The sequence below is a fragment of the Bos javanicus genome, chromosome 10, assembly GCF_032452875.1.
Source record: "Bos javanicus breed banteng chromosome 10, ARS-OSU_banteng_1.0, whole genome shotgun sequence".
Lineage (NCBI taxonomy): Eukaryota > Metazoa > Chordata > Mammalia > Artiodactyla > Bovidae > Bos > Bos javanicus.
In genome coordinates, this window is record NC_083877.1 from 20,019,299 (window position 1) to 20,035,283 (window position 15,985).

Here is a 15,985-nt window from a genome sequence, read left to right on the forward strand (position 1 = left end):
ACAATTTTTATTTAGTCTCTATAGCCAGTGCTCTGCCCAGGGCCCCTAGCAGCCCTTTACAGCTTGTGCTCACACATCTCCAGAAACGCACCAGGCCTGCATTCCCTACAGCCAGCACTCAAAGCTCTTTATCAGAGGTCTGGCTCCAGGAAACCACTTTGCCTGCTAGCGCTGAGGGCTGTCAGTGCCCTGAACCTGTGACTTGACTGGTGAAGGGATATAGAACGCCCACCTCCTTTGCCCTGATTGAGACAAGTCCCAGGCGAGCTGCTGCTGCTGTGGTTGTTCAGTCACTAAGTCACGTCTGATTCTGGGACCCCACGGACTGCAGCATGCCAGGCTTCCCTGTCCTTCGTCATCTCCCAAAGTTTGCTCAAATGCATGTCCATCGAGTCGATGATGCCATCCAACCCCCTCATCCTCTGCCACCGCTTCTGCTGCCTGCAAGTTGAGGTCTTGAGGTGTGCTGTGTCCTGTCAGAGAGTGTCCCCTGAGACTTAGCTTGGTGTCAGCCTTGTTTGGCTTCCTTCTTTCCTCTCTATTCCTTTCCTTCCTTCCCCTGTCCCTCTTCTCCAATCTCTTACCAGATTTTCCTACCAGACTTTCTCCCCCCACACACACACTCAAATCACCTTATACAAATCCTCACCTGAAGGTCTGCACCAGAAGAGCCCAATCTAAGATAGTTGTCAACAAAATTTGCACCAAAATCCCCATTTCTGCTTCTTATGATAGATCTGTAGATCTAGAAACCTGAGCCCATACCATTTGGCTGCAGTGGCCAGAGATGAGCAGAAGTGCCTGATACAGATGGAAGATATGCTCTCCAGTTTTCCCCAGTCCACCACACTCCCTATCGTCCTTCAAATGGCCATTTTCGTATGTTCTGCCAGGCTTATGAGTTTTCAGACCCCATAATAAAGTGCAGTGATTAACAGTACAAGCTATGGAGCCTAGATTTACCAATTAATAATTCTGTGACATTATATAAATCCCTTCATAAATCCCTTAGCTAAATCCCTTCATCTTTCTATATTTCCTCATGTGAAAAATGAGTACTTACATGTACCTATTTGGTACCTTCCATGCTTGAAACTTAAATGGGATACTGCCTGTAAAGTGATTTGTGTAGTATCTAGCACATGGTAAGAAGTCAAGAAATTACTAATATTTGTCCTCTTGGAGGAGATGTGCCTACTACAATCCGACAGCCCATATCCAACTATTTGCTGACCCATCACTCCCCTCGGGGTGGGGAGGTACCTCTCCCCTGAAGAGGTTTGGATCTGAACACTCACCTCTTCCCACTGGTGAATATATCGAATGAGGCGGGAGAGACGCAAGAGGCGCAGGAGGCTGAGGATCTTGGTGAACCGGACAATGCGCAGGGCCCGGGCAGTCTTGTAGACCTCCGAGTCGATGCGTGTCTCCACAATGAGGAAGATGTAGTCCACAGGGATGGAGGAGATGAAATCCACCACGAACCAGCTCTTTAGGTACTTCATCTTAATCCGCTGTGGGTCAAGGATGATCTCTGTGTTGTCCTCCACCACGATCCCTGTGCGGAAGTTGAGGACCAAGTCGATGAGGAAGAACGTGTCCGACACCACGTTGAAGACAATCCATGGTGTGGTGTTCTCATCCTTGAAGAAGGTGATGCCCACGGGAATGATGATCAGGTTTCCTACCATCAGCAGCAGCATGGTCAGGTCCCAGTAAAATCTGCCCAGAGACACACCGGTCAGTCATAGGAGGAGAGAGGGAATGAATGACAGACCCCAAAAGAAAGCTCAAAGAGAGCAAGGGTGGAGAGAGAAGTCTTGAGAGCTTCCAAAGTCCTGCAGGAGATAGGCGCATGGGTACCGGGGCAAGATGTAGTGACTGGCATAGCGAGAGGCTCTTCCTTAGTCATCCTTAGGGATGCTTTCTGCCTGCCTCTCCATGAACTCCCCGATGACAAGCCTCCTACTCCAATCCCTATACCCCAGTGAGAGGCTGAGAAGCAAACTAAATAATGACATCCAGAGAGAGGTGAGAGGCTGTTTTAGCAGCAGAAGTAGTTCACCCCACACCACCCCCAGGCTCAGGCCAGGCTGCTCCATCCTCCCTGATGGTCAACTGTGGCTTGAGACAGGCTGGCAGTCAGACATGCCACAGACCGTGACCAGAGAACAGGGGAGGATCAGATGCACAGCGGGAGTCTGGGAGACTGTGGGCGTGGGATCCAGTCCCAGCTCTGTCACTAACATTGTGTGACATCAGGCCGGTGCCCTCCCCATCTGGGCCTGAGTTTCCCTACTGTGCAATGAGGTCTGCACACTCAGTCCTATAATTCGGATCTGGCCTTCTCCCACACTGGCTCTCAGGGTTGGTGCTGGGGGGCAGGTCTCCTGTTAGTCTATTCCCTATAGTCAGAAAACCTCTGACCATCTCTCTCCCCTAGAGGTTTGCTTCTAACACAGTGGTCAGGAAAGTCAGTGATATCTTCAAATGCAGGCAGGGTTGTTGTTTTTTTTTTCTAATATACTTCAACAATTTCATTTTTTCCAACAAATAATTTATACTTAGCAAAGTAGATATTTTTCATGTTCAAGTACACATTAAATAAACACAGATTGCACAATCAATACATTAATCACAATAAACTATTAGAAATATTTTCTCATTTTTTTTCTTAAAAAGTTTCCTTTAAACATTATTTGGTAGAAGGTACATACACTGTTTCAGTTAACTGGAAGTTTTTGTGATAAAAAACTTTTTTAAACTTTTATGAGAGTTGATGTTGTGCTCCTTTCAGGTGTACAGCAAAGTGATAGGCAGTGTTAATGGGGGATTTCAAGTACTACTCAATGCAATGGAATGAGACCAGGGGGGCTTCCAGCATCACTTCTCCCAAGGCCTCAAAGCAACTGCTAATACTTCCCGGGGGAGGTGGGGAGGGACCCTCAGGGTGAAGCCTCTGAAAGGTTAAGCAATATGAGGAGGTAAAAACTAACTCACAGGTCTCCTACCTGGCCCAAAAAGGGCCCCTAGAGAGTATGAAGTGGAGAAGGCAATGGCACCCCACTCCAGTACTCTTGCCTGGAAAATCCCATGGGCGGAGGAGCCTGGTAGGCTGCAGGCCATGGGGTCGAGAAGAGTCAGACACGACTGAGTGACTTGACTTTCACTTTTCACTTTCATGCATTGGAGAAGGAAATGGCAACCCACTCCAGTGTTCTTGCCTGGAGAATCCCAGGGACAAGGGAGCCTGGTTAGCTGCCGTCTATGGGGTCGCACAGAGTTGGACACGACTGAAGCGACTTCACAGCAGCAGCAGCAGCAGGGAGTATGAAGACAGCATAGGAAAGCGTAGACCCTGTGTCTAGAGGCGTGATATGCCCAAGCACCGGCCACTCCAGAGCTGCCCTAAAACAAAAGACTTGCACTGCAGAGCTTTTCTCTCTGCTAGTAATTTAGACAGTTACACAATGACAGATAAAGGTATTATGTTGGGCAGACATAGCCTATCTTCTCCCAAGAGAAATAACAGTTCAGCCATCTTTAATTCTCTACAGCAGGGAAGCCAGGAGGAAGAGAGTGGAGACAGCAGGACAAAACCAAAGTGTCCCTGCCTAATGAGGTCAAAGTTTGAAAAAAAATTACTCCACAGCAACTTGTTTTCTTTGTCAGACTCAAAATGATGCTATGAGTCAAGAAGAGGGCAGGGCCTGCTTCAGGGAAGGAGGGCGAGGCGGCTGTCCCATGTCACACAGCCCAGGCAAGTGCGGCTTCCCAAAAGACAGCTTCTGGCCGCTCCTTTGAAAGCCATGTTCTTCAGGGGCTCAAGATGAGACTTCAAGTCAGAGCTTCACTGGGCTAAGGCTTTTCATTCTAAGTCTGGTGCCAAGAGGTCAACTTTGTCTCCTTCCCTGCCCCTCAGCCCACCACCCTTTCATCAGCCCCACTCCCTTATGCCACCTGGGAAAACCCACCCCAGCCTTCACACCCACTCCACAGCACACGGAGCATCCTGCTAATGACTTGTGGGCCCTGCGAGAGTGGTTTCAGCTTCTATGCTGCTTTCAAGCTGTGTACATGCTTCATTCAGCCTCGTGAACTCATTCAAAAACAGCTGCTGACAACTCATTAGTGCCATACACAGGTATCCCCTTTCACACAGGCAGTGTGCAAACACCCCTATATACACATGGTCATTGTTCCTTTTACTTAATCTCTTGGGAAAAACAAAACAAAAAATTGTGACATAGAGGCCATGGAGGGCCCTGTGGCCCTCTGTACATAAAGCTAATAATATACCCAGACTGGAAGAGTTTCTAAAATTAACAGAGCGGGTGCAAGGCGGCTGGGAATGCTGACTCGGGTAGGCCTGCCACTCCAGCAGTTTCTACACTCTCCAAGCTCTAGTTCTCTCAATTACAGCCCAAATTTGAGGCAGTAATTAACAGGAGAATGTTTGCATTTAGTGATCTTCATAAAACCAAATTACACGAGGCAAAAACACCCATTTCCTTGCATTCTGACTAATTGTTTCAATCATGAGTTTCCAGATGCTAAGGGATATTTCTGGTGCCTGATCTGGGCTGGGGTCAGAATACTAGAGCACTTCTTCCCACACACCACTGTTCTGGAGCATCAAAGAGAAACTCAAAGGGCAGCATAATGTGGTAAGAAGAAAGAAGTACAGGCTCTTAGGCCAACCAACTTGAACTTGATTCCTGGTTCCATCATTTACTAGTATGTCATTTAATCTCTCTAAGCCTCAGTTTCCTCATCTGCTGCATGAGGATAATATTAACGAACTAGTGGAACTTTTTAAAGAGTGAAATGAATTGATATTTGTAAAATGCTCTGACCTATGCCTAGCCCATATTTTTAAATGAGTAAATAAGTAATTCAAGTCAACAGGAAAGAGGTGAGGAAGGTAAGTGAAATCTTCCAGGGAAGAGTCAAAGCAAAGCATCTGCTGGAGTGGTGAAAGGGAACTTATAATGGTTCAAGTAGCCAGTGGTGGAAGTCAGGGCCCAAAATATTCCCTGGACAACTGGATGGCAGAATCTATTTAACTCAGCAGAGAGATGCCCTGATCTCAGGGAGCTCATGGTCCAATCAGAGGACAAGGTTTAGACAGAAGACATATTGGGCAATGATGTAAGAAACCATCTCAGGCAGCCCAGGCATCTGAAAAGGTGGGCTCCTGGGGGCCTAGACGGATGAGGTCATAAAGTGCTCCTGGAAGAGGTAATCGGAGTTGGGCTTTGGGAGCTGACCTTGGCCATGTACACTATGTTCCTTACTCTTTGCCAGACGATTGCACAGATTTCTGAAGGCTGGGCCGGGTAAGAGCATAAAAAAAAAAAAAAAATTTTTTTTGATGTTCAGCACCACGGACAGCTCCCGGTGTGCCTGCCAGCCCAACCGCACTGGTCCAGCCAGGGGAAGTTGGCAACAGCCTCCACACCTCTCTGGCCCCTCTTCTCCTCCAGTCTTAGTGATCAGAAGCATCTCAAGTGATTCCTTAATGTCCCTGGGCATTTTCATTGGGGACTCCTTGGTGACTGACAACACTCTATTCAAAAAGACCCCAAAACTTGTATATCAAGCACTTGCTAATATTTGGTGCTTTCAATGCATTACTTAATTTATTCCTCACACCAGGACTAATGTGGCTGCTATTATCTGTATTTTATAGATGATGACACTGAGACTCAAGAGAGCAGTATCTCCCCAAGTCCACACAGTTAGGAAGGAGCAGACCCCAAATTCAGAGAGGTCAGTGGAACTCCTGAGTCAGACCTCTTGCGAGTTTAGGCACCTCAGCAGAATGTGGGGAGGTGGACAAACCTTTCTGGCATCTTTGCATCACACTGGGGAGGTAAGCCTGCCACAGCAGGTACAGCCCCCACCCGAGAGACAAGAAGGTTACAAAGAGGTTTCAAGGGGACTCATCCTCCTGACACCAGGACTCCTGAGGTACTTCCTGGATGAGCAAACCAACACAACTTTTGAGTATTAAAAGCACCCCAGTCATCAGCAGCCAGTAGGGCAAGTTGTACCCAACCTGTAAAAAGGAAAACTGAGGTTCACAAAGGAAGGAATAGTAACATTCCAAAGCCTCAAGCTTTATGCCCAATGCTCCCCTGCCCACTCCCACTGGGTGTAGAATCATTCATGAATAAATCTCACAATCCAGACTCTATACATCCATGGTGGCGGGTGGCAGGCCCTGGCAGGGAGGCAATGGATAGCCAGACTCAGGCATGCTGGAGTTGGCAGAAACCTGAATTAGAAGACTTGGTCTCCCCAAAGCCAGACGACCTTCCCCATCCCAGTGTTCTCTAAGTTAAGAGGAAGTCGGAGCCAGCAAGGGAGGGAATGGCCTGTGGGTCGGCTTTGGTGGAGTGGAGTGGTGGTCGGGGGCACATGCAGAAGGAAGGGGGTGGCACAAAGCCCAACAGCCCACTCCATTAATACCTGGAACAGTTCACAGTCTGAGAGGAAGGTTATGGCCTCAGGGGAGCTGAGGGAAGAGAAGACAGGAGGCTCCTGACCCTGAACTCAGAAACTCAAGGGCCAGACCAAGGGCCCTCTTCTTCCCTGGAGGCTGAAGAGGATGCGAAGGGTGATAAAACAGAGGCAGAAGTGGAAGTCCCAGAGCAGGGATGACCTCCTTTAGTTTCTTCTTGTCCACACCTGCCCACACTTGCCTCTGAGCACATATGTTTTCTCACACACACACAGACACAAAAACATTTTTGTACACACGCTCTCATCTTTGTACCACTGTTCACAGGGAACAATGGGATGGGGAGGGTCATCTGGCAATTCTGCCTTTGTACACATATCCATTTTCACACATACATATTCTTGCACATCCATTTGCATACATTTTGACACAAATGGTAGCCACTGGGAATCCTGTCGGCTGCAAGGAAGAGAATGTTGGGTTTTTGCCTGCTAAGATCTTTTCCATCTTCAACATTCATCTGAAGTGCTACCACTTCTGAGCCTTCTCAGCCTTTCACTGAAGCCCAGCCCAAGGTCTGGCCCTGGATCTCCTAGAATGCTGTGGGTTTCTTGAGTGCAGGGGCCTTGTCGCAGACATGCTTGTGCCCCTGCAGGGCTGGCAGCAGCAAGGGGAGGTATTCCCGTGCTTTCTCTCAGATAAGCAGCACACCCACAGCTCCATCTTGTACCCCTCCCCCTGCCCCCCACACAGTTGGCTCAGACACCACTCCTAGCACCAGACTGCATTCCCGCCTGCCACCTGGAGGGCCTGCTGGCTCCTCCACCCAATAAGTCCAAGGCTGAGCTCAGCATCTTCCTCCTCAAAGCTGAAGGGCACAGTCAGCATTTCAATCACCTGGGCTGGAAACCTCACAGCCACCCTCAGCTGCTTTCTCTGTCCTCCCACCTGCCCCTGCAGGTCCCCCTAGCAGCAATCAAGTCTTGTCTGGCCCCTTCAATGACAGCTTCTGAATCTGTCCCCAAAGCTCTGTCCTAGATCAGTTCCTCACTACTCCTCATGCAGACTTTGTCCCTGCCACCCACCTCGTCCCCTGCCTCCTCTTTCTTTCCCTCCATGTCACATGCGTTCTGGGTTATCTGGCCAAACCACATTATGATTATGTCACTCCATGCTTGAACTCCACTCTGGAGACCCCAGCAGCTATAGAGGAAGGTTCAAGCTCCTAGATCTGCACCCATGACTCCTCTTCCTTCTTCTCCCTTCCACTTCGTTCACAGGAGCCAACGGGACACCCAACTTGTGGCCTCATGTCCATCCACTTTGTGGTTCCTCCTCCTTCTGAGAACTGCCCCTATCTCTTGAACCCCCATCTTTTGAAGTCCCTTCTCTCATCCAAAAGGAGGCAGTTCAACTGCCTCCTCCTCCATGAACTTCACCTGACTGTGCAGTGTGTCTGCGATAGCAGTCGTCACATTCTGCCCATTTCACCAGGTACTACCTAACTCTCCTTCCAGCCCCGAAACAAAGAAGCCAGGCATCTTCATGTCTGAGAACTAGATGGGAGCTAAGAGCTTCCCCCTCCATTCTAGGCCCAGCACAGATAACTGCACAAGCTGACCATGAAGCTGATGAGAATTCAGGACAGCCATCAACAACTTACTGTTTGCCAGGTACTCATCTGAGACCCTTATATAGACTATCTCATCTAATCCTATGAAGTAGATACTATGAATACGCCCATTTTACAGTTGAGATAACTGAGGCTCAAGAAGTTGGGAAATTTGCTGTATATGGTAGATCGGGATTTCACACCCAAATAGCTTGACTCCAGAGTCCCACTTCTTATCGCTCTATACAAATATAAACCCAGTCGATAGTATTTTCCCTTTCCTAAACTCTGTGCCTCCTCCTATTCCCTCTTTCCCTCCCAAACCTGTCCCCTGTGCTCTCTTCCACAGTACCTTCACTCTCAACTTCTTCACCCTCTAACCCACCTGCTTTTTCCCTTACCTGAACTTTAGTTGTGTCCTAAGGACGTCACTCTCCCAAACCCCACAGACCTCAAGGTTAGGGTGGAGTGAGCAGCTTTGTCCACGCTAATGCCTCTTCCTGCCTGTGGTAGGAATGTCTACAAGATCTCTTGAGCATCCTGTCATTTGCTGGCCTTCTTTACAGCATCCACTCGCCACTCTTGGGGACCGTGGTGAGGCTGGCACCTGGTTCACAATCTTCTATTCCATTGCGAATCCTGCCTTCATCCTGGGTGACTTCTACTCCCCCTCATCAACCAGCAATAACACCCAGCCTCCCACTGGCTTGAAGTCCTGCCTCTAAAGTCTTTGCTCCAGTCCCTTCCAACAGCACATCCTGGACTGGGTCACTGTCTGCAGTTGGTCCATCTTTAATCTCAGATAAGCAGTGCTCTCTCCCACCCTAACCTCCTTTTCTGCCAGTTCTCTTATCCAATCGTGCTAAGTCTGTTCTTTGGTGTCCCAGGAGCCTGCAGTCACTGGCCCTCTAATTATCCTGTGAGAACCCTCCTGCCTCCTCCCATTCCCCCCACACATAGTGGTTCTGCTCATCAACCTCTCTTGCCCCGTCCTCTGGCCCCGACTTCACTAGATCATAACTGTAACTCAGAGCCATCATCAGCTCTTCCCGTTTCCATGGAAGGGGGTGGGCTGTACAGAAAACCTCATAACCTCAGACCAGTCCTACTAAATACCAAGTGCCTTAGCTCCTTGTGTCTCTATTTCCTCATCAGTGTTTCTGTACTCAGCAGGGTCCTCACCTCTGCCAGCCTATCCTCCAGGAGACCCTAACAGCCTTTCCCACCCATTTCCCACAGCGGCCTTTCCAAATTATCTCCTCTCTCCTCAAAGCTCTGAAACCACCACTTTCCCCCTCCCTCCCAGCAGATAACAGCACTTCTTCACAGAGGAAACAGAAGCCTGCAAAATGCCCCCTTCTTTTCCTGCCATCTGACTACTCCCTTGCTTGTCTCTCTCCCTCCCCGCTTTCCCCCTCCACCCCCCAGTCACAAGGAATCAGTTGATGACTCTACTATCTGCTCTCTCAACACTGTTCCCTTTTTCCTCCCCAGGAACATTACAGGTTATCCCCTCTCTCGCCCATATCTTCAGGCCCTTCTGATCAGCTTTTAAGATCTCGCACTTAATAAAATCACTCCCGAACCCCCACTATCTTATCTTTTCTCCCCTCAGAACCAAGCTTCCTGAAAGACGTGTGGCCGTCCCCACTCTCTCACTTCCACGTCCATTTCCCCAGCATGCCTCTCAATCCTGCAGCAACACTGCCGAGGCACACATCCTGCTGCCAAATCCCACAATTTCCGGTCCATTCCATCTTGACCCTCTGTATCATCTGACACTGTGCACCATTTCCGCTGAGACACTCTGCTCCACTGGCTCTTCTCTGTTCTCTCTGGTTCTCCTTTCCCTCCCGTTGCAGGAGCTCCTCTTTCCCTCCGTGACCTTTAAATGTTTTTGTTTCTTGGGGCCCCCACCTCCTCTCCCTCTTTACATTCTCCTGGGGTGACCTCACCAACTCCCAAGGTCTCAAAATTATTCGGCTGGCTTCCAAACCATACCTGTCTGTCCTGAGCCCACAGCCATGTGCTCTCTTGCTGACTACACACCTACACCTGGATGTCCAATGGGAACTTCATTCTTGACAGAGCCAGATATAACTTAGCAGCTCCCTGCACAAACCTGTGCTCCCAGCATGTGATACTACCATTCACCCAGACACTTAGCCTGGAAACCTGGGAATTATCCTCGACTCTCCCATCTTGCTTACCTTCCAACACTCAATCATGTGGGATCCAGCACGGCTCATCAACCCACCACCTGGCCCACTTCAGCATCTTCTTACCTGGGCTCCTGCCTTTCCCAGGACCCCACAGACCTCAGGGTCTGCATCCTCTCCATGCTTTGCCAAACCCAAAGTCCTTCCAGGCGCCCAGCTAAAATCTAAGCTCCTTGCTGTCATTTGGGGGCACTTCCTGATCTGACTCAGCCTCCTCTAGCCCTGTCCTGGGTGTTCTGCTCCAGACACACTCAGCAGCTTTCCGTGTCCCAGGCACCCAGGACTTTTCTTCTCCTCTAGGCTTTCCTACATATTGTCCTCTGCCTGGAGATACCCTCCCTAGCCTTGCCCACTCCAGGCCACTTGGTTCAGAGGAGCTGTCATTTTTCCTGGGAGGTCTTCTTTGTCTCCCAGGAAATCTGGCGAGGTACCCCTTGGAAAGATTGAAGGCAGGAGGAGAAGGGGATGACAGAGAATGAGATGGTTGGATGGCATCACCGACTTGATGAACATGAGTTTGAGCAAGCTCTGAGAGTTGGTGATGGACAGGGAAGCCTGGCGTGCTGCAGTCCATGGGGTCGCAGAGTTGGACACCACTGAAGGACTGAACTGAACTGAGCAGTTTATCACACTAGGATGTAATTGTAGTCACTTGACTCTCTGAACTTAGTGCAGTTCCTTTTATGAGGTAGGTCCAAAAAAAAAAGCCTGGGAATGGGTGGATGAGTGAATAAATGAATGACTGAATGAGTCCCTTGGGAGCCAGAGACTGAGTGGCAGGAGGTCCGGCAGAAGCTACACAAAATGGGCAGCCCTCTGAGACCCTGACTCCTTCCCACGAAGCCTTCACAGGCCTCCTCCAAGAGCAGGGAGAACTTATCCCATGCAAACCGCTGCGCCCCCCCGCCCGCGCCAAGACCCGAAAACTCCCAACAACATCCACTAGCAAACGGCTCCCACCTAGTGAAGATGATGGCAGAAAAGTAACGGAGGAGGAGTGGGAGCTGGGGTGGGGGAAGGTAGATTAACAAGAGAGGGGCCAGGAGAATGTGGGGTCGGGGTTCTAACACAGGGATGACAGGGGCTGGTGGGGGGTGACTGAGGCTAAAGATGTCAACCAAGGCCACGACTGTGTTTCCATCCTGACCAGCACAAGCCTGGCAAGGCAGAACACACCAAGCCCCCTCCTTTCAGGCACGCCCCTTCATTACAGACACGCCCCCTCCTTTCAGGCACGCCCCCTTGGTGGGGACTTGGCAGATTCTCCCATCTACCTGATAGGCTTGCACAGAGATCCAGAAGGCGGGGGTGGTGCACAGAAGAGGCAGCTCTATTTCTTCCCTTGAATTCCCCTACGTCGCCCCCGCTTTGAAGACCCAGGATTAGTCTCGTCTCCCCACACCTGCTGTGTGCTAACCAAGAGCAGAAATGACACCTCTTCCTTTTCCCAGATGTAGCCACAATAGCGGCACCCAGAAGGAGAAGGGTGGGGGGAGTGAGGTCTCAGTAAAATTGTCTTATTGTTCAATAAATGCGTGTATTAAACACTGTTGCGGTGGGGAGAGAGGGTGACTGTCAAAAATTTTAAAAATGAAGTCACATGGCTATTTCTAAGTAGTGGATTATGGGTGATTTTTGTTTTCTATATTATAGCTTTCTTTATTTTCTAAATTCCCCATAATGGGCAAATATTACCTTTTAATCAGAAAAATAATCCAAAAAAAAATTAATCACGGACCAGTGACCCATGTGGTGAAGAGTCCGCTGATGTGAGACACACGGGTCCGCGGGGAACTCCTAGGCGCTGAGACAAAGGTGTTGTCTTAACGCAACGGCAGGAGGAGCAGATTTTCTGGAGGCGGTTAAGGATGAGGAGACAGAGGGAGGCCGTTTGAAGGGCAGGTGTAACCGGCAAAGGAGACCACGTGCCTGCCCACAACTCACACATACACACACGTACGCACGCCCCGCGCGGGAACGCACACACGTGGGACACCTTCCCTGCCTTCCCTCTCCCACAACCAATAACAACTGTTGGGAAGCAGGGACCAGCCCCTCCCCATCACAGGCTCTCCGAGGCAGAGCTGCGGCCCAGCCCCCCTCACCACGCTCCACCCACCCGAGGGGGACGCGGCGCAGGAGTCGGGTATTTTTTTGCCTCGCCGCCCCTCTCACACTGGAAAGCTCTGCCTCCCACCGCCCTCAACTCCGGCCTCTGAGAGGAATAAACGCCTCCCCAACCCCCCTCCTCTGGTCCACCGTCCCCTGACCCAGCCTGGGGTCTTCCCCTACAGCGGATGAATTGCTGTCTTCCACCCCCGCCTGGCCACTAGGGCTCTATTTTTAACCCACCTCAAACTCTCTGACTCAGAATCACAGGGCTCCCAGGTAGCTGCTCCCTCAGCCGCCTGAGGCTGCCTCCCAACCAGTGCGATTCAGACAAGGGCATCCAGCTAACGCTGGGCTTATGGTGGGTTATCCAGATTCTGGAGTATTTTGGGGAACTCGCTTTCCTGTGAGGATGCGCTATTACCTGAAGAACATAATTTGGCTTTGTTTCTGTTTTTTTGAAGACCCAGACAAAATGACATTTTACCCCTGCCTCTTCCCTGGTAACTCTTCCCTGGTCCCTCTCAGTCTTGGGCTGAGTTCCTAGTCCCTCAGCAAACAATGAGGGCTAGTTGCAGCCATTCCCCAAGGAGAAGGTGAGCTGTGTGAGGGCTGAAACTGCTAGAACCTTCCCTTCCCCTTCTGTGATCTTTTAATCACACTGCACAGTGCCTAAATTACCTGGGGAATCTTACCAAGATGCAGATTCGGATTCACTGGGTGTGGGGTGAGGGCCGACACCTGTATTGCTTACAGGATCCCAGGCAATGTTGAGGCCACTGGTCCAGGGGCCACACGTGGAGCAGCTAGGTCACAGCAGACAGTGCAGCAGAGACGCTCTCTAGTGTCCGGATACCTGGCGGTGTGGCCTTGGACAAATCCCTCAACCTCTCTGAGTCTGTTTTCTTATGTACAAAATGAGACCTTTAATCCCATCTCACAGGATTCCAAGATGATTCAAAGAGATAACATTAATAATGTACTACACAGTGCAAGTAATCAGCATATGCTGGCTGTTACCATCATCATTATTATTCTTACAACCACTCAGATGCAGGTCCTGGCCTCAGGACTAAGGGGATCAGAGGTGTGTGGAAAGGGAACATTTCAAAGTGTAAGACCCTCACTGTACTGAGACCTGAGATAATTTTTCCATAGTGCCATGACAGTCCTGGCTTGACCATATAGGGACAAGAAAATTCCCCCACACAACAGAGAGGAGGAACTGATGATGGAAGTGTGATGTCTACTCAAGAATGAGGAATAAGGTGGTTTTAGTCTCCTTTGATTATAAAACTGTAGCCCACTAAGTTCTTGGCATGGTACCCTCTCACCCACCCACTTGTAAGGCTCACAAGCATCCTATTCTAATAAATCACTTCTTATCTATCACTTGCCTCTTGCTGAAATCTTTCTGAGCTGAGACATAAAGGACTGGAGCTCCTCAGGGCCCCCCAGAATGCCACCTAGCGGTTTCAGTCCCTCTTCGAGAAGCCCTCAGTCTAGGGGCGAGCAGCATGGCTTGTTGGGCACAAAAACCCCAAAATGGATGGGACCTGAGAGTGCCCACTGGTCAGGAAGGCTGGCCTTGTGGTTGCAAGAAGGAGGTGTGTGCTACCCAGCAGAAGGAAGCTAGACCAGGGGCCAAGAGTCTTGGGTTCTACCCATTTCAGTCTCTTACTTGCTGTGTGCCCTTGAAGGAGTCCCTGCCTCCCACGATCCCTGCCTCAGTGTCCACAGTGGTACAATGAGAGGATGGAGCCAGACACTCTCTAAAGACATGCTGATTCCATGGATCTCTGCAGTGCAGAGGCTAGCCAAGGGCAGCTGGCCAGGGGGAAAGCTTGCTGAGAGAAAAGCACCCATCTCAGAAATCCATGACACTCCCTCCCTGAACTCAATCCTGACCCAAAGAAAGGATGGGGGCATACTGAATGTCAGACTGAGTAGTCAGGACTCTTCTGGGGACATGGGGAGCCATGAAGGTGCAGAGGAAAGAGTTCCTCGGGGAAAGAATTGTTATTGCACCTTCTCAACGGCACAGCCAAGCCCAGCCCTGGCCATGAGGAGCACCCAAGACATCAACCCGTTGCTTCTCTGAAGGCCCCAGCCCTGTACTGGAGACTCTAAATCTGTGCACTCATCAGACACACAGTAGCATAAAAGCATGCACGTGCACGCGTGCACACACACACACACACACACACACACACATACCAAACTATACAGCAGGGGTCACCTACTCTACAATGGCCCTGAACTGCCAGGATGCTGTGTTCCTTAAGGCTAGTGGTCCAACCTCTCTGAGCGTCACTAAGACCATTTGGGGGAAATTGTAGAGGGGGCCAGCAATGGAGAACTTCTTCAGCTGGCTTACAAGAAACAAAAAAGGCCACAGCACAGCTCTTCCCACTTAGGAGAATGAAGTAAAAATAGAATATTGCTGTGGAGTCGCACGTGAGCACAAGCTCAAGGGAGATCAGGTAGGAGGGCTCACCGGCTTCTGCAGGAAGGCACACCTCATCAAGGAGGAGATGGGATGCACTCAGAGCAGAACTTCCTGAGGCCAAGCAGGCGGCAGACACGGTGAACAAGGGCACCGGCGGGGATGGGGGGAGGGCCGTGGCTAAACGTTGACTCTCTCTACGGACCCCTCTTCTTGTTAGGATGGGGTTCTCCCGGGAGTGCCTGGGCTCTGGGGACATGAGCTGGATGGGACTCTGCCTTCCCTCCAGGAAAACACAGTTTGACAAGGACACAGAGCAAGGGCCATGTTCCCTGGGGTCCCAGTAGGCCCAGAGTTTTATGATTCTCTTTGCTCCTGCCGTGAGGAAGGAAAGGGAATGACTCCCTGGGGAGTAGAACGTCATGAATGGCTTGGAGGTATTCACTACCAGGTTCTGGGAAGCACTGGAGGGCTATGGTGAACACACTGCAGTGGGAGACTGGCAGACGGTTAGTGCAGAAAGGGCACTCGGGGTGCCCAGCTCACTTGGGTGCTTCCCAAACTTCTACCTGCCCAGGCCTCATGCATGGAGACCCAGGCATCCATAATTGCAGAAAGCTCCCAGGTGACTCTACAACCACCAGTTTCAGATTGGGGGTCATGCTAAAACCCAACCCCTCTCCAGCTCCATTTTCAGATGAGGAGAGCAAAGCCAAGGTGGTAAGGGCATGGCTCAGCCCACCCAGCTACATGGGGCACAGCCTGGTCTCACCTGGCCTCTTCTTCCAGCTGGCCCCCTCGGTTCTGTCCACAGAAGCCCTGGAGCAACACGGCAGGAAGATGACTCCCCAGAGCCTCTGGGACAGGATGGACATTGTCGCATTTCCTTCCCCTGCCAATTCCAAAGCCAATGGTCCTACTGCTCTGCCCTGCAGGACTCTTCCAGCCTTAGCTGTCCATGTGACCTGGTCTCCGTGGATCCTCCTATCTGAACTGAGACCATGTTGAAAGTTCCAGGAGGAGACAGCAGCCCCGGCCCCAGAGAAGAGGTGACTGGGAGGAAGGGGTGGGTGGGGGCCTCTGCGCAGAGAAAAGCCTGATATCCACCCCCACAGGGGCTGTGATCTAATGGC

The 15,985-nt window shown here is 50.6% G+C and overlaps 1 protein-coding gene across 1 annotated transcript in view; it reads right to left on the reverse strand.

Moving 5' to 3' along the window:
• HCN4 (hyperpolarization activated cyclic nucleotide gated potassium channel 4) overlaps positions 1-15,985 on the reverse strand; it is a 43,369-nt gene that overhangs the window by 16,634 nt on the left and 10,750 nt on the right. Inside the window, exon 2 of the mRNA XM_061430310.1 lies at positions 1,299-1,722. Coding sequence (XP_061286294.1) covers positions 1,299-1,722 — 424 coding nt within the window. The remainder of the gene's footprint in view (positions 1-1,298; positions 1,723-15,985) is intronic.